This window comes from Drosophila eugracilis, unplaced genomic scaffold (assembly GCF_018153835.1).
Source record: "Drosophila eugracilis isolate 14026-0451.02 unplaced genomic scaffold, ASM1815383v1 contig_2088, whole genome shotgun sequence".
Taxonomy (NCBI): domain Eukaryota; kingdom Metazoa; phylum Arthropoda; class Insecta; order Diptera; family Drosophilidae; genus Drosophila; species Drosophila eugracilis.
Genome location: NW_024572964.1, coordinates 2,696,857 through 2,723,189, shown reverse-complemented (window position 1 = coordinate 2,723,189; position 26,333 = coordinate 2,696,857). Strand labels below are relative to the sequence as shown.

At 42.6% G+C, this 26,333-nt stretch overlaps 2 protein-coding genes across 4 annotated transcripts in view; one reads left to right on the top strand and one right to left on the bottom strand.

The window, feature by feature from the left end:
* Positions 1 to 230: 230 nt before the first annotated feature.
* LOC108108025 (uncharacterized protein KIAA1143 homolog) lies at positions 231 to 2,244 on the bottom strand. Its single transcript, XM_017215889.2, has 3 exons — positions 2,052 to 2,244; positions 1,831 to 1,981; positions 231 to 427 (listed from the first exon to the last, which is right to left on the bottom strand). Exons 1-3 carry the CDS (start codon positions 2,157 to 2,159, stop codon positions 231 to 233), a joined length of 456 nt encoding a protein of 151 aa, XP_017071378.1. The 5' UTR covers positions 2,160 to 2,244.
* A 1,707-nt stretch (positions 2,245 to 3,951) lies between these two features.
* The window catches only part of LOC108107834 (peroxidasin), a 29,113-nt gene continuing 6,731 nt past the window's right edge, over positions 3,952 to 26,333 (top strand). The window contains exons 1-8 of one of the 3 annotated variants that reach the window (XM_041818026.1): positions 3,952 to 4,080; positions 4,483 to 4,868; positions 22,147 to 22,362; positions 22,439 to 22,510; positions 22,591 to 22,832; positions 23,097 to 23,753; positions 25,709 to 25,915; positions 26,029 to 26,207. In XM_041818026.1, coding sequence (XP_041673960.1) covers positions 4,702 to 4,868; positions 22,147 to 22,362; positions 22,439 to 22,510; positions 22,591 to 22,832; positions 23,097 to 23,753; positions 25,709 to 25,915; positions 26,029 to 26,207 — 1,740 coding nt within the window. In that variant the 5' untranslated portion in view covers positions 3,952 to 4,080; positions 4,483 to 4,701. Of the gene's footprint in view, positions 4,098 to 4,482; positions 4,869 to 22,146; positions 22,363 to 22,438; positions 22,511 to 22,590; positions 22,833 to 23,096; positions 23,754 to 25,708; positions 25,916 to 26,028; positions 26,208 to 26,333 lie in introns of all 3 variants that reach the window. The other 2 variants (XM_041818025.1, XM_017215587.2) reach the window with 2 other exon arrangements.

The following is a 26,333-nucleotide window of genomic DNA, read 5'->3' as shown; positions in this document are numbered from 1 at the left end:
CAAAATCCAAAGTCAATGATTAACATAATGGCTGCGTCATTCTGACTTCGCTGCTGCTATTTACATACATATGCAAAACTCGATATTTAACCTACAAAATTCGCATGGCAACCAAGAAACCCTAAAGCTATCATTTACAGTTTCTGGCCTAAATATCTCACCTTAATCATTCGCTGTGGGTTGACTTGGCTAGTGGACGCTACTGCCGGATAACTATGTAATTCTGATCCTCAATCCTCGGCCGTCTCGTCCTCTTCGTCCTCGTTGAAGGACAGCTTGCTGCTGGCGGTCTTAGACTTTTTGCTTTTAGATTTTCCGGACTTCCTGGTGTTTCCGGATTGGGATTTATCTTCGTCGATTTTTGGCTCTTTGACCCGCTGCTTAAAGACTATGGGCTGAGTCAAATCCGCACGCTTTTCGGCAAGTTCTGGAAAAGATTAAAATGGGAAATTAGTTGTTGCTTGACGTAAAGAATAAAACAATATTTTTTTCTGGATTTTTTTTTTTGTTATTTCAATATTTATAATGAAAAATATTTCTCGGTAAACTACAAATTCAAAAAGATCAACAACTCTGTGCATTTTTTGTGGTCACACAAAGTATCTTACAGTTTTAAGATATGAAAAATAACTACTGGTCAGAAACTGTATCTATTAGAATTATATACAGCTGGAAATAGTTATTGAGCATTCATGAACTAGGAAAATTATGCGACTTTTTATTATGTATTAAGATTACTAACATTACATCAGCAATTTGCTAATTCAAAATCATTATGGAATCTATCAATGTATCTGGGTTTGAAAAATGCAGCATGACGAAGGTTGGAAAATCAGAACAGGCCACCCAATGACCCCTTCGATTCCCCCTCTTTCTAAGTATCACCCACAAGATGTTTTTCTCGGCCCTGGTAAATCCCCGCCGCTCCTCCTGCTCCATCTAGAGATTCGCAACCCGCCCCCGCTGTTCCAACATCCCCTCTTCCCCTTCCTCCACAGCCGCCTCCTCTTCCGCCCTCCCCCGCCTCTACCACGTCGTCAAGCCACTTTGGCCCGCTCTTTTCTCTTTGCTCGCCTGCTTCGTTCATCATTGTCTCTCCGCTTTGGCCGCCTCCTTCATCCGTTCTTTCTTGCACACGTTGTTTTCACCCGATTTTCTGCGCTCTTCCCAAGGGGGCGACGGGGAGCAGGGGTGTGGGGGAGCGGAAGAGGGACAAAGCGAGCGGCAGCTGCTGTTGTTAACTTCTTTGCCGGCTGCTTTATCGCCCCGCCCGCTTTGCCAACGATTTTCATCACATGTTTTGCTTTAGCGGAGCCCCCAATGAAAATGTCAGTGTGTATGCCTCGTCGGCTAGCTAGTGTGTTTGTGTGTGTCTGTGTGAGGGGTGCTCCGCTGGGCAAAAAGGGAATCTTTTGGACGGAAATTACAAAGATTGCCATGGTAACATAGGGCTTTAAAAGAAGAAGGCAATGAAGTGGCCTTTAAAAACACCTACTTTTTGGCCACAAAATTTGCAACAAACGGCACTTTTTGCACTACCGTTATATTTTCAGTGGCAAAAATGCACAAACACACGCGCGCACACATATAAAAATAATGCTATACATATATGTACGTGCACATATACATATGTATTAGATATATGTAACGCTGGGCAGAAGAAGACAACCGCTCGATTCTGACTGAAAAGTTAAACTGAAAGACAAACTACAACATCCTACCTACGCACACACGTGCAACTGCCGCCGCCGCTGTCTGTCTATGTGCGTGTGTGTGTGTTCGAGCGTGTAAGTATGTATATATTATATAGGTATGTATATATGTACCAACCTTTGGCGGCCAACAATTTCTCCGTTTTGGCCTCTTCAGCGGACAGATCTCCTGGCTTAAGGACCACTACCTGAGGCTGCTCGTCCTCCCTTTCTGGCCGCGAATCCTCCTCAGAATCGTAATCCTCCTGCTCGTTGTCCAAACGCTGGCGCTATTGCAGAATTAATAGCAGAGAATTCCGAATTAGAATTCCCCGGTTTACAGAGACCACAAAAACTCACCTTGGTCTCTACGCTGGGCCCTTCTTTGTAGCCAATTTCTGCCTTCAACTTGGCCAAAAAACTCGGTTCCTGCGGCTTGACGTAAGTTATATTGTTGCGCTTGGACATATCAGATATAGCGGCTATATCATTACACTTTTCGGCCGATTTCGCAGCGTATTTTGCAAACAGATGAAAGAAACATATGTTTATCGAAAACTACGGGTTGATTGTTGAACTGTTATCGATAACGACAATAACAAACAGCTGTGCCTGAAGTGGTGCCCATAGCATATGATATTCTATGGGCAGCATTGTTTTCTGAAAGCCTAAAGGCGGTTATTTTTGAAAAATGTGCGGTTACATTTTCAAAAGGCTTAAAGTGTAAATTAACTAAATCAAATGATTTTGTGTTAATAAAAATTGTAAAAAAGGTAGCATCATTACTATATTTCTATCGAATTATCCTTTTATTCTTAACAAATAAACATTTCCCAAGAGAGAATCATTTTCCCCCAGACGTGCAATCAATTTGCGAATATATTGATACTTCCTTCGCTTCCTCCACGCTTGGCAATCAAAAAATGGGCGCATAAAACTGTCGCATAACTTGCAAATTTTCCGCTTCACCTGGAATTCGATGCCCCGAAACAGAAATTTGATCGCAACTGACAGCAAAACAATACACAGCGGCATTCATCAACGTCAGTGGCTTCCATTTGCGATGTCGTATGCACAGCTTCCTCCTCTTGGAGACTATCCTCACCCCCTCCCTCTATCAAACATAATAAATCATCTGCAAATTGATTTCAAAACTTCGACAGCTAACCAAAAAGTGCTGCCGAAAAAAATAAGCCAAAATGAAAACTGCAGCAAAACGGAGAAATTTTATGAGCTGCAGCATATGTCGGACGAAAACAAATAGGCTGCACTGAGAAAAATTATTGAACATTTACATAAAAACGTTAAATTATAACTTAAGGTATCTTATGTTGTCTATAATTAAATATTATTGGAAATTATTCAAAGGAGAATTTGTATCAAAAGTTTTTACTTAGTGACCTTGAAAGTCATTTTAATGTGTTAAATAATTTCTCTCAAATATTCAAATATTCTTTAGCCTATTCATGCTTACAAAAAGCCATCTATAATAACCATAAATGTGTATAAAATATTAGAACTTCGGATATTAATTCATAAAACATGACTTTGAATTATTAAAAGCATAAAATATCTGTAGTATTCTTTCTCTGTGGGGGAATTCCCCTGAAAAACAAAAATCAAACTCCATTTTCTGCATTCTGGCACGCGTTGGAAGTTCTCCCCCAAAGGGTTCACGCCGGTCCCCGAACTAATATCAAATTGATAGCTTTTAAATTTGATTTCGCGTCTTATCACCGACCGCTTAAGCGAGCAGTTTCGGATCTGCAGCCCCCTATCGGTCCACCCCCTAACCCCTAACAATTCCTCCCCCTCAGTGGATGGAAAAACAAATGGAGTGTACTAAGAGGAGGAGAGACCACCCCTTCATGCATTAAAAATGAGGCTGGCGGAGCATTTGATGCTGTGGAAGTGCAACGTGGCGTATGCTTGTTGTGTTTTGTTTTGCTCGCTTTGCGTCCGCATTGAAAATACATTGAAAATGCCGGTGCAACACAAGTGTTTCGGCCTTGATACCATACCGATATCTATATGTTGGATATAGAGTCATCCATCCATCCATCCGTCCATCCCATGCAGGCTCAGTTCACATAGGCTTTCAGTCACATGCTGGCCAACTAATATCGAGAACTCTTGAGAATCCAGAGCCTCAGGAAAATGTTATCACAGTCTGCATCCGGCACGGAGTCCTCTGCCGAAGTGCAACTCGGCGACTCGGTTCATTTTCCGCTTTTCAGTTTCTGTTTCTGTTCCTCGGCGCTCAGATGCTAGTCGGCATTTGGCGCGTGCAGTTCAGTTCACTCGGTCGTAGAGGCCCGGTCTCGTTTAATAACAAAATATTGTTCTAAAATTAAACATTTCGCGAAGGCACTGAGAGAAAATATCAGTGGTATTGGTAAAGTTTCGGTAACTTTCGCTTGTTGTAAAAAAAGAGAGCTTTGCTAGCTATAATTTAAAGTTAAAAAAGATTTATAAAACTCAATTCAAATATTTTTTACTTTGAAAAACTGTTTAACCTTTTTAGTCTTATGGTCTTAATTTGCAAGACCAAAACTAAACGAAATTTAAATTAGAAATTTGTTTTAAAAAATAGAACAAATATTAAAAAACGTTTATTTTTAAATGAGTTTTAAATCAAATCGAATAAGATCAAATTTCTGAATATTTTTTGTTTAACTTTTTTATTATAATTTCTTTCCAAATATTTTTTAAAATCTTTTTATTTTTTACAAATACAACTTTTGCTATTTGGGATCCAAACTGATAAATCTTGGATTTTTGTTTTGTACAGCTTTGAGCTTTCTAAGCGATATGTAAGCCGCTGTGGCTCAGTGTTTTTTAGGGACCACATTCAGTGATAAACGTTGTCCAACCGCTGGTGATAAGCGAGTGGTTCCAACTTCCGCCCGTGGAACGAAGTTATCGCCGCGAGTTGAGTTGCCTTGAACAAATCTTGAAACAAGAACCTCTATTTGGTGAGAAGTGCGTGAGATTTGACTGACCAACGAAAATGCGAGTTCTGCTGCTCCTGCTGCAGCTGCTCGGCTTGCTGCTCCTCTCCGGCGGTGTTCAGTCCGCCTACTGCCCATCGGGATGCACCTGCCTGGAGAGAACTGTACGGTGCATCCGGGCTAAGCTTTCCGCTGTGCCCAAGGTGCCTCTGGATACCCAAACGCTGTGAGTATTCCATGGGGATCTTCACCTAGAAAACTACATTTTTAACTTGAAATATGAAATATGTCTTAAAAATCATCCAACTGCATTTTAAATCTTAATATCCCGTTTTAAATACATTTTTTAAATAAGTTTTAGGAGTCATTTCATAAACACATAAATTCAAAAGAGTTTGTTAAGTAAGGAGGAGAAGTCCTTCAATTCGAAATGGACTTTTAATATATGTTGTTGGCCAACTTTAGATTCTAGTTCTTCTAGTTTTCTTTCGGCGAGTGTACATAAATCAACGCGGGAGTTGGCTTGCAAATCCATAAATTAGTTTTTAATGTTTTCTGCGCACGCTGCGAAAAGTTGACAGCGTTAATTTGACGCCCCCTTTCTCCTGCTGCCCATTCTCACGACCATTCTCATGCTTCTCCTCCTTTTCCATCTCCTCCTCCTCTGAAATCCGGAATGAATCTTCCGCCGAGCTACGCTATGTTGACTCAATTAAACGGATGTCTAACCGGCAAAAGCTGACTGGGATTTGTATATTTATCACGCTGCCTGACGCGTATCTGCATGCATGTGCAATATTTCTGACGTTGCATTTATTTTCGAAAATGTCAGCAGTTTTCGCATGAATTTCGGGGGACCACCACATCTGGATCTGCATCCATCCATTCCGCACCCATCCCTCCATATATCTTGGCAAATGTTTGCGGAACATATGCATATTTATGTAGGCCGTGGCGTGCCCCAAAACCGGAGAAACATTCCCGCATCCTGGTAAAATGCAGCAGCTGGCGCAGCCGGCGGCAAGTTATCAGACAGAAAAACAGTCTCCACTGGAGGACAACAAGATATCCGGACAGACATGACACAAGATTTTCGTGGTATTTATGGAGAATTCAATTTCCACGGGGGTTTGAGCCCCGTTTGATGGCCGGGCTACGGTGTTACGTGGCAATGGGGGGAAGGATTTCCACACGCCTGTCAGGTGCAAAATGCATCCTTGTCGTGGGAATAGGTGAAGCCACTCACTTCACGTGTCAGCGAATTGGGAAGCGTTAAATAAATCGATTTCATGGGGCTTTTGAAAGTCTAAAGGGCACTCGAATGAGGAATATTATTTGCAGATTATTGTTGTAAGTTGTTTTTTTCAAGTTTAATTTTGATACATAAGTTATAAAAACAATTTAAATAAGTGTTTTGGTACTCATGATGATAAATAAATCAGTTCCCTTGAAACTTGTATACAAAGAGAGGATATTAAATGCCTAATTAAAGTGTTTTTAGATTTAATTACCTTAAAATAGAGATTCTTAATACTGAAATAAATTAATTTCATATGAATATATTTTATAAAATCTGAGTTTAATAAACCGAAAGAGCATTCCGTTTTCATTTTATTTAAAACTTCTGACAGGTTCCAAAAAAAATAGTGAAAACAGGTGAAACCAATTACTGCAGATGTCAACGAGTTCGGAGAACCCAAATAAGTTGATTAAATATTTATTTAAATTTATAAAGTAAGGCAGGAGGGCTATGTCACAGGTTGATTGACGTGTCTTTTTTTCATAGATTTAATGGGAATTTAATAAGAAAAGGCCTGCGGCGAAAATAGGTTATTAACTAAAACAAAAACTTTAAAAACCTTCAAAATAACCGAAAAATCTTTTTCCCACAACCTCTATTTATTTGTAACAATCGAAAAGCTATAAATTTCAGGATAAATGTCTAACCATATTTACAGATGCCAACATTTTTCAAATGCTTTCAACAACAAACAAACGAAGGCAAACAGATTGAATGGTTGGCCCAACAGAAATTCTAAAAATTCCGCAAAATAGTCCAAAAATAAAACCCAAAGACCAATGCAGAATTATTAATTACCTTAACCAGCGTGTCAGGACAAAGGCAAACTATGTGCAAACAACAATGCCTTTGTAGTTAAATATTCAATTGTATGGAGTCTGATTTGCATATCATCCACGCCCTCTAAAGAATCCACAGCCATTTGCAATCTCACTCGGAGGATCACATCCTTTTCCATTTGTTTGGCTCGCCGCACAACAATTTCTCAAATGGGTGAAAAGTGTGGAAAAATAGGAGCAGATGCAGAAGGTGGGGGAGCAGCCACCAGCATTTGGCAGTACTTAAATTAATCTTCATTTTAAATAAGGTGATGGCTGCATAATTTATCATGGCTCGAGAGCAACAGCTCTCTTCCCCAACAACAATAGAAAAAAATCTGAAAAAACACACGCACACACACTCAGACTGGGGAAGGAACTTTGGCATTGCGATTCGCTTTTCATTTATTGCGCAGCCGACCCGTTGCACACTTTTAATTAATTTGTTTCATTTATTACTGCATGTGTCTAAAAGTTGCTCTTGGTCCCCGACTATAAAAGCACATGTTTGTGCATTTTCAGTTTTTCCTTTCTGTCGACTCAGATTCCCGCTTTCTTTCTATCCATAATTCTCAAAATGTTTCTCGGCAGTCGTCGGAAAATATGAGAGCATCAGAACACATTTTCCCAGCCGGAGACACTGGCATTTTATAGCTCACACATGCCAGCGTTACGGTTCATGAAAATATTCTTGATTTAATTTTCTTAATGGTGAAAATTTTGTTTACAATTTCTGTCCGGAGGTCACTGGAGATAAATGTCGGCCAAACACAAAAGCGACGACATGAAAAGTATTTAATCTAAAGAAAATGGAAAAATCTGGGATTTAGTTTTGGGCTGTTTTGGACTAGAAATTGAATTTACAAAGGCAGGTAGGATTTATTTATATATACTTTCTCTTATTTAAAGGGGGAAATATGAGTATTTTCTATTTTCAAAATATGAAATTTTAAGTTTTCTTTTGACTAAAATATCTTTAAATCTAAGTTACCCTGAGTAATGATCTTTAAGATCACTTCCTGTAGGTTCCCATTCAAAGATTCCTCGTCCGACTCACAAAAGCCTTTCAACGAAATGCCTTTCTATGTGCCACACTTCAGCTCCAGTTGGCGTTGCTCTTCAATTTGATGTTGCTGCAGCTCAAACCTTCTCAAGGCCTAAGCCACATTTCACTTCTTTCAGAGTGTCCATCCATCAGGCATATAGTCGCTGCCTTCGCAGCCATTGAAAGTCCTTTGGAATGGAGGGGTCATAAAAAGTGCTGCACCACCTCGCTGGAACATCCTTTTTATATCCTTGACTTGCCTCGAACAAAGGCCCAAACATTTTTTGGCCCGTCCCGTGTGTATTTAAACTGGCAACTAAATGGAAGTCGAAACTGTGTAACATACGGGGGCCGTTGCGCCTGCATCATTCATCTTGCCACGCCTTCGTGCTCCCACACTGCACGCCCACTCACATGGCAGCTGTTAAAGTGGGCGTTTGTTATTTTTTTTTTTCGTTAGGAGGGAGGTGGCCTTTCTAACTGCCCCCTTTTCCCTGTGAGCTAAATAAATGCACTTGATTTCATTTCATGATGATGCATTTTTAGCTGACCTCCCATAAAGCACACATCTCTTCGTCTTTTTCCTCCTCCGCGGAGGCAGTTGCTTTGTCATTATTCCCTGGATTGAGGAGCTCTCCCAGCGGACTTATCCACTTCTATTCGAAGCCCCTAAGCCAGTCCTTACGTTAGAGTGCTGAGAGAAATGGCTTTTCAATAAAGAGGAAAGTTGTTAGGGGGAATAGTCTTTAAGCTACGAAGGAAATAAGTTCAAAATATGAAAACTATTCAATTTGATTTCCTTGTCACATTTTCTCTCACTGTATCTCTTTGCTTGAAAAGACGAGCACATAAAATGCAGATGTAGCCAAGGCATATTCGAGCTAAATCTGTTCTCCGGCTGCATCTCCAGCGCACATGCCATCTAATAACTCGGGCATTATGCACATATCAAATATATATCTCATAATGCCGGACCGCCTTGCCACGCCCCCCGCTGTCCATTGCCAGTGGCGCCCACATAGCGGTGTGTGTCAAAACAAAAGTCGCCGCACGTTGCATGCATGGCATATTAAAAAGTTTGATTAGCGTCCAGTTCGCTGACTCTGCCACGCCCGCCGCCGCCCCACTCGGACAATATGTCATGGCGTGCGGTGTATATATATACATATGCATATGAGCATCAACATGAACATGAATATATATATATATATACGTATGGACAATATTTGCTTCGACTTTTTTTTGGCGAATCAACTATTTGCGAAAACTATTTTGCTAGCAAAAATGTTGCTCCTGCTTTTATTTCATTTTGGCCCCGTCTATTTTCACCACACCCCCCATCATGTCCTGTTTATCCTCTCTTTAGAGCACATCCACCCCCTACCCCTCTGTTAAACCCCCGATTTTGCCGCCATACTTTCCTGAATTTCTCATCTCGTTGGGTGCATTTATGCGTGAGAAATGCCTTGTATTTTGTAGCCGGTCGTCGTCTCCATATCCTTGTTCCTGTTCCTGTGCCAGTTCCTCCTGCCATGTTGTTATTAAATATGCATAAATTTCCTTTTTGCACAGGACTTTTGCATTTACATTGCTGTTTATTTGTCGGTGGAAATATTGAAATTGTTACCAATGGATAGCAGATTCCAGCCGAGAGAACTTGTTTCCGGCGAGTCGGATGAAGTCGGATCTCCGGGCTCAGGTGTGGCTGAATAGTCAGGAGGTCGACGGGGGCAGATATATCTGGGTATCTATATATATATATAGGTATATGTAAGTTGCTTGTGGATAATTATAACTGCCGGCAAGTTTCTGCTGTCTGATTTCTGTCTGATTTGCGAGTATCTATCTCAGTTCGCTTGTGTTGAGTTAAGGTTAAGATTCTAACTAGCATGCTAATGAGATTTGTTATTAATAGTTGGTTTACATCATTCTGCATTCGACAAGTCTGCCTGGTGAGCTCTTGAAATTATCTAGTTTGAATATGTTTAATAGATAAATTAAATCAAGTCTCCTCTGGCTAAATATTAATTTATGCAGCTTTCCTCCTATTAAAGATCTTCCTTTATTAATGGTTAGCTTTATTCCGTGATTTGCGACTATTTTCGTTTTTTGTTAATGACATTTATGGCTTTGTGGGGCTTATAATTAAAAAGTGTCATAAACAAACAAAGGTTTTTAGGAAAAACATGGCCCAAATAGAACAAAATAAATTGCTAAAAAAATATGGTATAATATTAATGTGATTATGGCAAACAGGAGTATAAATTTACATAATTTTCTAGGTGAATAAACGAAATAAATCATTTCAAACTACGCCTTTTTGTGCTTTTCTAATGAATTTGATTATAATTTGTATAAAGAAAGCTTTGCTGTGGTTTTTAATATGTTTACTTAACTTGAATTCATCGGTAAATTAAATTATTTTAAACTTTTAATTTCCCAAAGTGGCGCTTGCAGTGCGAAGGACCCCATCCCCTCAAGATCGCACTGTCATCAATCAAGGCAGCCTGCGTTTGTCTAGCGATAAATCCTCTAAATGCATTTCGAATTCAATTACCAATCAATCAAAGAGCATTCAAACGTCGCTGTCTCGCTTTCGCGCCATCTGTCTCTCTCCTTTTTTTATATCCAGAGGCCAGACCCCGCCCACTTGTCAGGATTTTGCCCCTTTTGTGAAATATAATATTATTGTTGTTACGCTTTTTGCCCTTGCCGTTCAGTCTGGTTTGACTTTTCAATTGTTGCCATATTTTTGCAGCCTGAAAAAATGCAAAAAAAAAAAAACATGAAAATAAAATTAAATTGCATATGTGAACAATGTATATGTGTGTGTGTATGGGTGGGTGTGGCAGCCCGCCCAATCTGTAATATGATTTGTAATTATGCAAATGAAGCGGTAGACCAGCAAACCCACTTGCAGGCGAGTTGCACTTTTGACTGATTAAAGCTGAACGATTGGGTAAAAGTATATGGAATGGATGTAGTTTGGCCAACATCAAAGGGAAATCCCCGAAGGCAAAGTTTTTGCCAATCAAAGCGTATGCATTTTTAATTCACTGTCACTGGCAGAAATGGAAACGGAGCTGGGTAGATGGAGAAGTCGAGTGGCATTCTCAGATTCAAGATTCAGGATTTCAGGAGACTCTAGACTCAAGATTACAGATTCCGCCAAGGAATCTGTCTGCCAGTCAGCCAGGCTTCGCTTCACTTTGACATAGAAAAATCTTCTATTGATTTCCCGAAACTCCCCTCTCAATTTGCATTTAAAGTTGAATGTTTTTTCTTTCCATCTCTCTCTCTCTCTCTTGTCCCTCTTTAATGCTACAAAGTGCCACTTGGTTCATTTGCCAGCAGTTCTCCATAGGATCCTGCCACTGCCACTGCCACTGCCACGCCCACCAGCTTTGTCATTTCGCATGCTCGTTAGTGCGGAGCAAAGAATGCAAAGTAGCAAGATAGCAAAAGCTGTGTGGAAAGTACAGCAGCAGCAACATCATCGCTGCACAAACACATGCCACAATTTATAAGCAAAGTTATTTTGCCACCGAGAGGGGCTGGCCAAGGGGGCGGGCCTGTGGCAAGCAGCAACATGTCAAAGTGGAGCAATCGGCATGTGCAACGGACACAGAACAGGACACTGAACACGGAAAACAGGCATGCACTAGAAAAAATCTAAGGTTAAAAGTTAAGAAATCACAAGAAAATATGAGTCAGGTTTCAGGCTTCTTGGTGAGATCAGTTAGCTAAGTTACAAAAATTTAACAATATTCTTCAATTAAGAACTTAAAAGTTGAAGTAGATAGATTCTTCTTGCTGTGCAGGACCTTGCAACTGGCGGTCAAGCATAAGAAACAAGCAGCATCAGCAGCAGCAGGAGAATCCTCAGTAGAAGAGCAGCAGCCGCCCATAAGTATGCTATGGCAACAGAGCGAAACCCAAAAGCGAAGGAATAAGAGCGCAAATAAAAATGGAGGAAAACAACTGGTAGATGCGCCATCAGTTCCTCCACCTTCTCAGGTGGAAAACCTGGCCAGGTGAGATGCCACCATCATGTGGCCCGGACTACAGTCAACAGCAGGCGTTGGCCAAGCCAAGAAAAAAGGAGGAAACATGGCCAATATTGACTACCGAAATGGGAAATACTCTTTAAGATAAGAATCTTTAAGATTTCTTCATAAGATAGGGTTTTCGTGGTTTAGTAATATAAATTACTTTAAAATCTTGAAAGATGTATTTATATATTATTTATTATAGTCCAAGTTAAAATAACACACTACCCCCTTTAAGGGTATTAGCAGGAAGCAAAGGAAAAGAAGCTCCTGGCTCGCTCACTGCTCAACCAGGCGGCAAACCAAGTGAGACCGGGGTCCAAGGAGTCCAAGTCCGAGCCAAGTGGCAGACCACGTAGCCAGCAGATAGCAGATAGCTCTGGCCGGAGTACGGAACTTGGCCCAGACAGATGCATAATAATGTTAATGCAAACGCTTGCGACTTTGGGCAGTGGGTAGTGAGCAGCGTTACCATGGCGTATGCGTAATATGCTAGCAAATTTGAAGGTTTTCTTGGGTGTGTGAGGTGGATTGCAAATCATGAAATGCACATTTAATATACAGACAGCTTTAACTCAAAGTTAAGCCAATTTAAGATCTCCTGTTAATATTTTGTTTCAATTTGTGGCTCCTCATTTTCGGTTAAAAGTAATAATGAGTAGATTTTGTAATTCGAATATAAATCTGCCTTGTAATATCAATTCCTGTGAAATATTTATTCATTTTCGAGGACCGCAGAAAAACCTATTCACTCTTAAAATAAATATATAAACTATATCCCAGCGCTAACTGAAATAGAAAACTGCAGCAAAAGGGCTTTGGGTAATATTCGCCTTTTATACGCATATTAAGCCGTTTCCACTTGAATGGCGAACTGATTTCATTGCATTTTTATAACGCATATATATTGTATGAACACAGTGAGTGTGTGTGCATGTGTGTGGGCCGAGTTTGGCTCCTCAAATAAAAACGTAGAGCTGCTCATGCACCCAGCTCCATGCTCGACATATAAATCTGCTGTATAATTGAATTTCACACGTTGCAAGGAAAAAAATAACACCAAAATGGTGCGCAGAAAATAAAAAAAATATCAAAAAAAAACATAACCGGCGGCAGCGAAAGTTTAAATAAAATTTATTTCAACAAAAATACACACACGTTGGCGAAAATGTGTGTGCTCAGGAGGATGGCTGCTGCCTGAAAATGTGAGAATTATATATTGAAGGGTGAACGAAGAGAGGGAGGGAAGGATGCAGCCGCTCCTCCAGGTGGCCACTTTAACCATGAAGGTGTTTGCCTGGCCAAACTGGAAGCAGCTTAAGCATGCCAGAACGAGCAGCCAGGATGATGAGGGAGAAGGGCTTTTGGGATGGAATAAGCAGTTCGCCTCTCTTAGACAGTCGGCAATCGCATGTGTGGAAAGTGCACTTGTGAGACATTTACACCTGTAGAAATGTCGATGGGTAGGGAGTTCCTTCAACGGAACCAAGGTACAGGATCAGGAGCTCTGGCTACAGGAAGAGCATTCTGAGCTGGGGTATGGGCTGCAGCTCAAGGAGCCTTTCAGGCACCACACATTAGCAGCCCAGCAAAACAGAAAAGTGACTCTGCCATAAGAGCAATCTTTGCCAGTGAGGATTAAGGCCTAGGTACTCAGAAATATAACGTTTTTAAAATATAGTTAATTATTTTAAAAATTTAGATATTGGATATAACTTGAAAGAATGGTAAAAAGATTGCTTTTAAGAAACCTAGACAAGGGAAAGGAAACAAATTTTAACAAGGATTCCTTTTTCATAAGTGTATTAATATTTATTGACATCTTCCCTTTGAAATACCTTGCCTTTAATAATTCATTACTGCATTAGGGTTAGTACCACTCACTTAGTTTGATAAGTAGCTTTGGTAAGAGACACCAAGCTGATGGCCAATCGTAGTGATAGGTTTTTTGTGTTTAGGGAAAACTTGAGAACAGGAGAGTCTAAAAAAGCTGAAGCTGAAGAGTGAGAGAGCAATTTGGGGGTTAAAGAAATTTGTAGCCCGGGCATTTCTTTCAACTTTTTTTCTATTTTACCATCCTTCGAGCGTTTTTGCTCCTCCTTTTGATTTTGCTCTGCTGTCAGGAGTTTTTCTTTCGGTGGCAGCCCAAAAGTATGCAATGCAAGTTTAGATGCCTCTTGTTCTTCCAGAGTCCTTCTCCCCGAGCTAGTATGTGTGTGTGTGTGCGTGGGACGGAAGTGAATTTTCTGCACGTGGCTTAACTTTTGCTGCCTGCTCTGGCGTGTCATGCAGTCAGCAATCTTTATCCAACCCAAACCCAACTCGAGTGGGCGCCTTTCATTCTTTTCTTGCGGATTCGCTCAAGGATTGCATTTAACGCAGGAACAGGAAGGAAGGAAATGCCATGTCGACGCTAAAACTGGGTTAGCTTACATAACGACAACATTAACGACAACGTTTTCCTTCCGGTGGGAGGGGGGTAGGTTGGATTTTCGGTGTGGGAGATCCGGAGGATGGCGTTGGCTTCACGCTTCGTCGCTTATTGGACATAATTACTGAATATAACAATTCTGTGGTGGCCCCCCAAATCGGAGAGGCGGTTGCAAGGCACACTGGGAAAAAGTTTCAGAAATTCTAATTTTATATTATTAACATTTTACGAAGATTTCAGAATATTTTCCTGTATACACCTTGATAAGTGATTTCAATCCCTCTTTTGTTTCTAAAGCACTTTCGATATATATATATAGATCTTTTTGAAATCCGGCCTTGATTTCGTCTAGTGCATGGCTTCTCGGCATAGCCACTTGTGCGTAACGGCAGCGTCAGATAAGTGCAACAAAAGCCACGGCGGCGGATGTAGCTGCTCGGCTGAATTGGTGGAGGAGAGCCAAGCGAAGCCAAGCCAGGCCAGGCCACATATCAATTCCGTGTGAGCGGACAAACTGGTCCTGGTGCAGTTCCAGTTCCGGAATGTCCTGCATTTGTTGGTCAGTGGACGCAGAGGGGGCGATGCCTTTATCGTTTACACTTGGCCAAAGGCGAGTCACCCGCACACAGTTCACTAGTCGCTTTGGTTTTTTGTTCGCCTGCCAAATCCTTAAAGTTGCTTTGGCTTTAGCTCAAGGATTTGTCGGAGCAAAAGTTTCGTTCTTTGTCAGTTTTGGGAAAACAATGTTAATTGCTTTGCAGTTTACTTTTCGGATGCCGGTTGACTGACTCGACTGTTTGGATTTTCAGGTACAGGTGAAATCCGTTAAGCTGCGCTAAAGTGATGGGATTAAATAGTTGAATGTGCTTTGCTAACTTTTCGATAGTTAAAGTGCAAAATTACGATCTTTGCATTAGGTACTAATGCAAGAATCAAGATCCGATGTAAGATTATTTAGGAATTCCTTAACTATGCAGCTTCACTTCATGATTTTCCATTTTCCTAGACTCTTCATTGTCTGGAAACCTATCAAAATCCTTGTCAGATCTTTGACAGAGATTATGTTTCAGGACATTATGCATTCGGAACGTAGTTTGCAATGTTTATTTCCTTAAGGAACACCTTGTCACTCTGAGGATGTTAATTACTCTGCAGATATCTGTACTCTCCTTTGCAGGTAAAAATCCATTATGCTCTCCGATCCACAGTTGTAAACTCTTTGGCCGAAATCTTTTGTTGTTCCATCTGGGCTAAACAAAGCGTTTTATGCATGCACACTCCGAGCCAATTACGCAAAGTGCTCTAAGTATCTCAAACAGTCCTAACTGGACACAATTACATTAACAGTTTAGCACACACACACACACATAGAGATTCAGGAGGGGAGATATCGGGGGATAACGGGTTAGATATAGCCATCGTCAGAAGTGAGCGGAATTGGGGGTAAGCAAACAGAACGAAAATTAAATCACAGCTACTGTTGTAAAAGGCTCGAAAATAAGCCCTGGCGAAAAAGGAGTTAAGGAAATGAAACTACTGCAGCACGGTAACTAACTTTAGCCCCTGTAACACCCATCTCCATCTCCATTAACCACTGCTCACTCACACACACACACACGCTCGCTTGGTGTAGTTGTCAGGTTGACAAAGTGACTGGCTGACTGACAGCTGAACTTTTACGCACACAGATAAACAATGTCAAGGGTTAACAGCGATGGCCGGTGGGTGGGCCTTTGGCCTTTGTTTAATAATAATAAAATGTCACTGGGCAAAAATAAACGGCCGAGAATCCGAGCGGCTGAAGGATTACATTACCAAGTGGTTCCCCCACAAACACAGACGTACTACCACACACACATGCACGTACGGAGACAGAGCAATTGTCATGAGCTCTTTGGACTATCGTCACTGGCAAATCACCTGGGCAACCCAGCAGCAAACAGGATACTTGGCTGGCTGGGTGAATGTGAGTCCTGGCATGCAAGGATGCGCCTTGCCATTGCAGGCACTTTTATTCCTTTGGTTGTTATTGCTGGCCATGTTGCTGCTGCTATTTCTGCTGTTGCCTTGCGTGTTTGTAAGCCATGTTATTACAATAATGTGCAATCTGAGACTGTGATGGGGCACTGAAAGAAATTCTAGGATATAAGAAGATCTCTTAAGTTCCCTTTTAAAGGAGTTTCAAATCTATATTTCTAATTCCGTTTAAGATACAACCATATTTTTGTCTCTTCTCAAACACCTAACCTTTTTTTCTCTCTCTGTTCTGGGGAATGCGGTCTCTGTGGTGGCGTGGGTGCGGATATGAGTGTGCGGCAGGCCAAAGTTAAATCATGTTTTTATTGTCACATTTGCCATAAAGGCAGCCAGGGGACCGGCAGACCGTAAAAGGATTTATACTGGCGCGGGAGCAGCAGGCGTCATAAGATGCTGCCTAAGCTGCAGGCACACATGAGGGGGGTAGGATGGTGGTTGGATGGGGGCGGCAGGCTGCTTCAGCAGGTGGGTAAGCCAGACAAATCATAATCAGAGCACAAGGCAACAAGCTCAACAAAGCCGGAATCACCTTAACAACCAGATGGGAGGATGATATGGAGGGGTGTTGGTTAAGAGTTAAGAGTTAAGAGTGAGAGAGGGGCGGGGCAGGTGATGCCACTGATAAGGCAGCGGAATAGGTAGCCTTTTCTTCCTGTTCACCCACGTTTATGGCCTTGTTTATGTTGCATACTTTATGGCGCTGAGCGCAAGTAGCGCAGGGAAACGTGTGTGAAAAATGCGGAAAAAAGCGAAGCGTAATGAAAATGCAATGAACTGGAAAATATACTGACTCAATGATAAAAACTAACTGACGCTGAAAGCGAACAGAAACCAATTCCAGGGAGAAAATGAAACCTTTAATGCATTTACAACCAGCCACAAAGGGAACAAACGGTGGGTGCAAAAACGTTTTAGAATCAGCAATCAATTCTTCATGGATGGAATGCGGTTTCCAATTTAGGAATTTTTAACCTACATAAGAGCTGATATTTTTCCCATTTATATGACGAACTTAAATTCCTTCTTAAAAGAGCCCTTCGATACCCTCAATAACCGCACTCGAGGCGAAATAATCAAACCGAAATCTCAAAGCGGACACCACAAACATGCAGAGCCGAATTGTGCTTGCACCCTTATGAATTTTCCCCGATTTCCCCTACGGGAAATTCCCACTAATTTACTTGCTGCGGTTTTTCCTTCACTAATTGTGACAACTAATTGAAATCAAATTAGTGAAGCCACTAAACAGCTTAACGCTCGCTGAGCACGAACCAGATTTTCCACCTCGGCGGGGGGGGGGGCAAACGCGGGGGTGTCAATGGGTTAACCGTAAACCCTACACAATGCTAATTGTTTTCATTCAATTTACTGTCTGCACGCCGCTTTAAAATATCGCTCTTGGCTTCAGTTTTGGCTAACCATAAATTTTCGTCATGGACATCAAAGCGTATACGTAATGTGTGTGTCACTGTGTGTGGGCGGGAGGGTGTGTGTGGCATGTCCTGTTTGCAGGCTGTGTGGGTGTGCAGGCATGCGTGAATAGACAAACATGCCAGAGTCGAACATGCCTTTGTCAATAATATGCATTAATTAAGTGCAGACATGGATGCGAGAGGAATCAAACCAAGGATATCCGAGGCGCATCAATGGAGCCCCAAACTCGCGCGCCACAGGACATACGGACAGGCACAGGACTCGCCACCAGGCGTTGCACATTGCAAATTTAATTGAAAATATCGAATAATGCGAAAATGCAAATGTCATTATCAAAATTCAGGCCGGCGGAAGTGTCACAAGCGCTGAAAAGAAGTTGCAAGATTCAATTTCCGTTTCCGCACATGACGTGCATCGCAGCAGGTGGGCTTGCCAGGGCGTGGCTAAGTGTGGCGGGTCGGGGGCGTGTCAGAAAGAGGACTCTCTGACGGAGCATCCCAGTTATTTATGTCTCCGTTCGGGTCCTTTTTTAGCAGCTCCGTAAATAGTTGCGCAACTGACATGAAGCCCATCTATGAGGCCATCGCAACGACACCCCGCTGAATCCCCATTTATCCAGAGAGCAACTCCAACACGCACTTGCCCAGGAGTGGGTTCCGGCATATTGTCACTGGGAGAAAATATTGTAGGAAGATATATTCTTTAATTCTAAAAATATCTCAAAGTATTCTTAAACCAGAATAAACTGCTTTTGCTGAAGATATCTTTTAGTAGAGTAACCAAGCCCAAGACCGGAAGTCCTTTTTCGAATTTCCTGATAAGCATTATTGAGATTTGCATAAAAATACTGTGTTTATTTATAAAGTCAACTATTTGCAGACAAAATTTAACCAGAATTTATCTCTCTGTGCACTGCATTTGGGTAGGCTCGATGAGGCATCGGACTGGGAATTCCGAAGTCCGCAGTCCGGAGTCCGGAACCCGTACACGCACTCAGCGTGTGTGTGCACATTGAAGTGGACCATCGTTTGTCACACGTGATGGGTGAGGAAGTGGGTGGTGAGCCAGTGGTTGCGAGGGAGACACCGGGGCAGTGGCACAGTGGTGCCAAAGTGGAGAGGTGTTGGTTATGCAGAAAGAGACTCGGCGAGTGAGTGGGAATTTTAAAGCACTCTCCGGCTGAGCAAATACGATAGCGGTAGCTCAGTCAAAGGGTAAAAGAAGCCGAGTTCCTTGTTGATTCAAATTAGACTGATCCATGTGCCGGCATCACTCCGGCTTGACCCACTGTGAATCTGAATGTGGTTGCGGTTGTGGATGTGGCTGTATTCCTTGTTGACTGTTGGTGGCGGGGCTAATGGAGTTTGCAAGAAGTGGGCAAAAATGTGGATCAAGCAGCCGCAGTGGCACAAAGACCTCTCTGTTCTCCTTCTCCATCTCCGGAGCTCCTTCCTTGCGAGAGAAATGCGAGCAACTTTGCAAATTGTTGCTGCCACCCGTATTCCAGCCTGCATCTCGCTGCCCCACTTCCTTGGACCCCACCGCAACTGCATGAGGTTGCCAACTTGGTGCACCCAGAAAAATATTTACAAGAACTTTAAAAACACTAAAACAAATCCTTTCTTTTGATTATAATATGAAATTAGAATCTTATTAAGGAAATAATAAAATATTATCTAATAAAATATTCTCGTTTTCCCTCGTTTCTGGTATTTTATGATTAAATAAATTAATCTTCTTATAATTTATACTTGTTGGGTTATGAATGAATCAATACTGATTTTGTCTAAGTGTATTTCTGGAAGCGGGGTTACCACATGGACACCAGTGGGTCGACTGGCCTCAGGACTTGGGTCTTTCATCAGGCCAAACCCATAGCCGGAGTATAAGAGCCGGAGCCAAGACCAAAACCGAAACCGTAGGGAGAAGTGAGGAGGTGGTAGAACGGTGGCTGCTTTGTTTATGTGGCTCCATTTGGGCGTATGCATGACCCACTCAATGCCACCCGCTGAGCCACCCGCCACCATCCTGTGGTTGCTGCTATTGTTGGGCTGGAGCCTCAAGCTCTACGTGTGAGTGGTTTTGGTGTTGTTCTGGATTTTTGTACCCCTTACAGGCAGAGTGGAAAGTAATATTGTATTCATGGGAAAATAACTTTTCAAAATATATATGTTGTCCTGTCGGGAAACTAGCTAAAAACATCAAATCTCCAAAGTGCTTTTAGGTATTGAAAAAACGGTGTCTAAAAGTATGCTATAAAAATGCTACATTACTTCATGTCCCTCTGACTTTAGTGGTATGACAATGATGATAATTCCCCAAAAATACAATAAATTCAATAAACAAAGGGAAGTCTAGGGTACCTCGTAGTCTTAACCCTCTTTTAGAGTACTCTATCTTGTTCTGGATTTTTAAGTTGTTTTCGTTGTCGTAGGTTGTTTGTGTTGCCTTTTTTGTTGTCCTGTGTGCGAGGTTTTGCCTTTTTTACTGTGTGTGTTGCATCCTCGCCTTTAGTTGCAATTTGAGCACAGACACACAAACAGACACAATTGCACTTGGCCAACACACACAGACACCAACACATACATGGCGAAATGCTGACACCAATTAGGGTAGCAGGTTGTTGCTGTTGCTGTTGCCGCTGCCGTTAGTTGCTGTTGGTAGTTAGTTAGTTTGGTTGCACTTTGTGCGTTGCATGTTTACAGTGGCCACAAAACATAATTTCTGTTTAGACAACTTTAGCCCCAGCTCCAATTGCAGTGGCTTCTGGCCAAAAGCATTGCAAAAAGGGTTTAGAAATAAAAAAACAGAAAAGCAAAACACAAAAAAAAAACGAACAGGGTCATAATTATTGCGCCAACAAAGACAGCAGCTGCAACATCAGGCAGCGGTAAACGATGTTGCCAGCAGGCAGGCACCAGCTGAATTTTCGGTATAATTTTCACTTTGGCCAAGAAACTTTTTCGCTGCCGCATTGAATTTGCAACCAGCTAGTAGTAAGCAGCAAGCAGCTAAGCCCGGCCAAAAGCAACAGCAACAAAGTTCATGAGTTGATTAGAAACTTTTTTAACCGCTGTTGCTGCTACATCCTTAACCCGCTGCAATCCTAGAGCCATGCTTTAGGAGATCCTACACTGGGGTAAATTCTTTAAAAAATATAAATATAAACTCTAATATGTTTTTAAGAATTAAAAAAGTAATCCTTTTGGAAAAATACTAAAAACTTCTACAAGAAGCACTTCTATGAAATCATAAAAATAATTTTTTTTAGATTTAACAAAGAAAGGACCAAATCCTTTTCCAATCACAACGTATCATAGTTTCTTTAAGTGAACTGTTGCTAATGGCAGCCCGTGAGCTTGGCATATGCGAAGAGACCTCAATCCGTGGCTTAGGTTCCCAACTCTCCACTATATGGTATATATGGTAGTGGTATAGGAATACGAGTTGGTTGCCGGGGTTGCCGGGGTTGCCGGCTTATCGCTTGGCTGCTTTGTCGCCGGGCAGGGGCATAAACTATGCGAGCATCAACTTTTTGTAATTAATTTTTAATGTGTGCAAAATGTTTGTGTAAACGAGTATGTTGTTGTTTGTTGTGTTTGTGTGCTGCAGCACCGCCATATCAAGCGGATGTCGTTAGAACGGTTTATCAAGCGTTCTAAGAGCCGGATAAACTGCGGCTCCTCCAGTGGGGCATACACATATACTATATACTATTTAAGTTTGGTGCTTAGCTCGGTGTAAATAATTGGATTTCGCTTAAAACTGGTGGGTTGCGAGCCAAGGCTGGCAGGCTTTTACTTCTTCAAACGGAATTTCTTGCACTAATTGCATATGACAATACTGCATAACAGCCACATCCCAAAAGAACCACCTGACACCCCCAAAAAATAAACCACCCAACACCCATTTAACACCCACGCAGTGTGGGAATGAGAGGGAAGAAGGAGCCGCGCAGACCGCATAACGAGAATTGGCATTGGCAACTTGCAGCAATTTGAGAGAACCAAAAATTGATTTACCCTCAACTGCAAGTCTTTTGGTTTCGAAGCACTTTGAAAAAATATGTTCTCCTACGAGTATCGACGTTCCACTTCAATGGGAAACTTACCTAGAAAGAAGAATTAGTGTCCCTTTCCTTTTTCTTTGCCAGCCTTGCACTGCTGCCATACATCAATCACTTTTCATTCAAATTGAATACCAAATCCGGATGATACTTTTTCCCTCAGTGTAGTAAGCCCACCTCCTCGTTTACGCTTTACCCAACTCGCATCCATCCATCCATCAGATAAACGTTTTGCTATCTGCAATCTGGGAATCACATTCTACCTCTTTGTCCACTCCATCCACTCACGCTGTCTACGCTTGTGTTCCCGGAACATTTTTGCAGAGATTTGCGTTTCAATCACATCGAGGAGCTGCCGGCCAACGCGTTCAGTGGTCTCGGCCAGCTGACGACGCTCTTCCTGAATGACAACGACCTGGCTTACCTGCAGGATGGGGCTCTCAATGGACTCTTTTCGCTGAGGTTCCTCTATCTGAACAATAATCAACTAAGCCGCTTACCGGCGGCCATCTTCCACCAAATGCCACGCCTGGAGGCGATGTAAGTGAACCCGCCTTAATTAAGGATCCCCCCGAGCAATCGCCTTACCCCCATCACCGTCCTTCTTCGCTTTCAGTTTCCTGGAGAACAATGACATTTGGCAGCTGCCCGCCGGGCTCTTTGACTACTTGCCGCGTCTGAACCGCCTGTAAGTCGATGATGATTCCACATTTTTTTTGTGAGGGAACTGTCACTAACTTTTTGGACTGTTCTGTATCCTCGGTCCAGGACCATGTTCAACAACAAGCTGACCCAACTGCCGGTGAATGGATTTAATCGGCTAACCAACTTGAAGCGCCTGCGACTGGACGGCAATGCCATCGACTGCAACTGTGGAGTCTATTCGCTCTGGCGCCGCTGGCACCTGGACGTCCAGCGCAAAATAGTGTCCATCACACTCTTCTGCGCTGCTCCTCAACTGCTGCAACATAAAGAGTTTGACAGCCTGGGAGAACAACACTTCAAGTGCGGTAAGCATACCAATTTTCATATATCCTAAAAACTATAATGAGGTAATTTGCCAAGAAAGTTATTTTTCCTAATAAGTTTTCTTAATAAAAAGTTGCTGAAATCCAAGCCAACTTTATTTATAAATAAAAGTTCCTTAAAATTCGCTTGAAAGAAATTTCCTTAAAAGCCTTTCACGATTGAAGGCACGATTTCTGATATGCGCCACAGATGCATTTTAATACCGAATCCGAATTGATGGCCACTCTGGGTGGCATTACTTGCAGCCAAGCCGCAGTTTCTGGTGGCACCCCAAGACGCCCAGACCGTCGCCGGGGAGCAGGTGGAGCTTAGCTGTGAGGTCACTGGCCTACCCCGGCCCCAGATCACGTGGATGCACAACACCCAGGAGGTGGGTGGTGGCGAGGAGCAGTCGCGGGCCGAGATCCTACCCAGCGGCAGCCTGCTCATCCGTAGTGTGGACCCCAGCGACATGGGCATCTACCAGTGCGTGGCTCGCAACGAAATGGACGAACTCCGTTCCCAGCCTGTACGCCTGGTAGTTAATGGCGGTAACCACCCACTCGATTCACCCCTGGATGCCCGCAGCAATCAGGTGTGGGCGGATGCCAGAACATCCACACAAGCATCGTCGCTATCGCCATCGCCACCGCACTTCACCCACCAGCCGCACGACCAAATTGTGGCCCTCCATGGATCCGGACACGTGCTCCTCGATTGCGCCGCCTCCGGCTGGCCACAGCCGGACATACAATGGTTCGTCAATGGCCGGCAACTCTTGCAGTCCACTCCCAGCCTCCAACTCCAGGCCAATGGCAGCCTCATCCTGGTCCAGCCCACCCAACTCTCGGCCGGCACGTATCGCTGCGAGGCTCGCAATTCTTTGGGCAGCGTCCAGGCCACCGCCCGCATCGAGCTGAAGGGTGAGTAAATGTCAGGGATGCTCGGATTTAAGTGGGATATATTTTAGCCAGACTACAGGTAGAGAAATGCTGTTTAAATTTGGGGAAGTGCCTAGGTATTCAGGAACCTTTGCTATATTAAACTAGCTTATATGAACACGAAACCTGCATACATCATAATAATGTGCATTTTAATATTGCACATATAAGGTAAAAAGATGTACCCACTGACTACCCATCTCTGAAAAAATCCTGGAGCAGTGCATATAGTCCTCTTCTCTGGCCACACTCCCTCGTCCTGTGACAGGCACCCAGTTGCACTCGGAATAAGAGTCACAACTGTCGCGCTTTACACAATTTGCAGTCGATTTAATTTGTTTTCGTCTGGGAATGGGAAATGGGAAATGGCAGCAATTCGGTGGATGGGGACTGGCATCGAGACTGACCAGGATACTGGCCATGCCAACTCCACTGATATTGGAGCATTGGGACTTTGCAGAGGAGTTTGGCCAGCGGGAAAACCCCACTCCTCTATAGAAATATTGCGACAACTTTGACAGCAGGTGGTGTTGGTGATTGGATGGAACTTTATGTAGACAAATCAAATCACAAAAGTTTGAATTTTTGCACTCGACAAAATTGCTGATTTACTAAAGAAATTTAAGCAATTTTTTTAGAAAACTAAGTTGCTTTTACTTTCTTTCTTTATAGGAAATAATATAAAACAAATACCATACGAGTTTTATGGAAAATCAAAACACTTCTCAAAATTATTATTTTATTTAAATTTCATAAGTTTAACTTGTTTTTTACCAGTGCAATGACTTTATGCAATAGTAAATAAATTGCTCTGGGTTTGATTGGCGCACATTAAGCTCTTTCGCCTCGTAGCTTCTTGCTCATTAAATAACCGAAGAAGTGCATCCCGGCAGGAGGTTAACCCCGAAACAAGTTGGCACTTGAGCTCTTTATGTTTTTCCATTCGTTATTGCCGTATTTCGAGCGTTTGTACGTGACTGTACTTTATGGCGCAATAGAAATGGCCATTGGGGAGTGAAATGTATATTTATTAAAGCCTCAGGGAAATGGGAAACTCTGGCGGCCAAAAGTGCATCCACCGCCTTGATGCCGCACAATGGCTCATTATAATTTGTGGTTGTCGGCACAAAATGAAGTGCGAAATTTATGCATTATTTTGCAGAATTAAGTGCAAAAATTATAAACTATTATGTGCGGCGCGGGCACGCACAAATTGTGCGCTGCGGTTTGAAAAATGTTGAATGAGGAATGAGGATTAGGGGATCAAGGGATCAAGGGGACCTCGGGAATGAACTGTTTAAGCAGTCAGGCATGGCGCTTGGTCAGCATAATTAACCCGGCGAACGACGCATAAACAGACACGGCCAAACACTAGGACAAACACAAACACTCGCATATAAATATAAATAAATATGGTGGCCACGCTGAAAAGTATGCAGCGGGAATTTTATATTTCATATTACGCATACGCCCCAGGGTCCAGGACCGAAGCACAGTGGGCTTTAAAAGGGAATAAGTGGAAAGTTGGTATGAAAGAAAATTTACAATTTTAAAAAAATTTAATTAATATAAATAAAGTATTAATAGTTAAGTTATTTTTTCATAGGCATATAATATTTAGAAAATGTGTACCCTAAATTTAGTTTAGGTATCAGAAATGTACTTACCACGTTTTATTTCCAAACTAACTTTAAAAGTTTTCATGAAATACGCTTTTGAAAACTAATTTCCACGGCGTATCGCTTTAAGCGGGTCAAAAGGCGAGCGTTGGCGGTGGGGATTGGTGGGTTTTTGGTGTTGCTGCGCCAACAAAAGACTCATAGAAACCGAACCCAGAGCACAGGCCTCGCTTTAGTCGCTTGTTGCTGCCATTTGGAGCAGTAAAATTGCTCGAAAATCACTCATCCGCCCCGTTGCACCGCTTGCCACTCTTGCAGAATTACCCGAAATTTTAACGGCACCGCAAAGCCAAACAATCAAACTGGGCAAGGCCTTTGTGCTGGAGTGCGATGCCGATGGCAATCCACTGCCCACTATCGACTGGCAGTTCAATGGAGTCCCCCTTGCGGGAGATACACCCGATTTGCTGTTGGAGAATGAGAACACAGAACTGGTGGTGAGTGCTGCCCGCCAGGAGCATGCCGGTAAGTAGGGAAAGTGATTGCCAAAATGGTTTACATTTCATTTCATTCGATACCTTGGACATTATCCTGTGAATCCTGTCTCTCTCTCTGTCTATCCCCTCTCCCTTCACCAGGTGTCTATCGCTGCATTGCGCGAAATGAAAACGGAGAGACGAGCGTCGAGGCCACCATTAATGTGGAACGGTCCCAATCTCCGCCGCATCTCGCCATCGAGCCGAGCAATTTGGCGGCCATTACAGGCACTACCATCGAGCTGCCCTGCCAGGCCGACCAGCCGGAGGACGGACTGCAGGTAAACTTACTTACCCGGATTGGCCACGGAATCGGAAACTTTTTTATTTGCCCGCCACTTGTTGACGTTTCCCTTTGGTCTCATTTTCCGCCCGGCCACCGGAAAAAATAACCCTTAAGTTGGGTT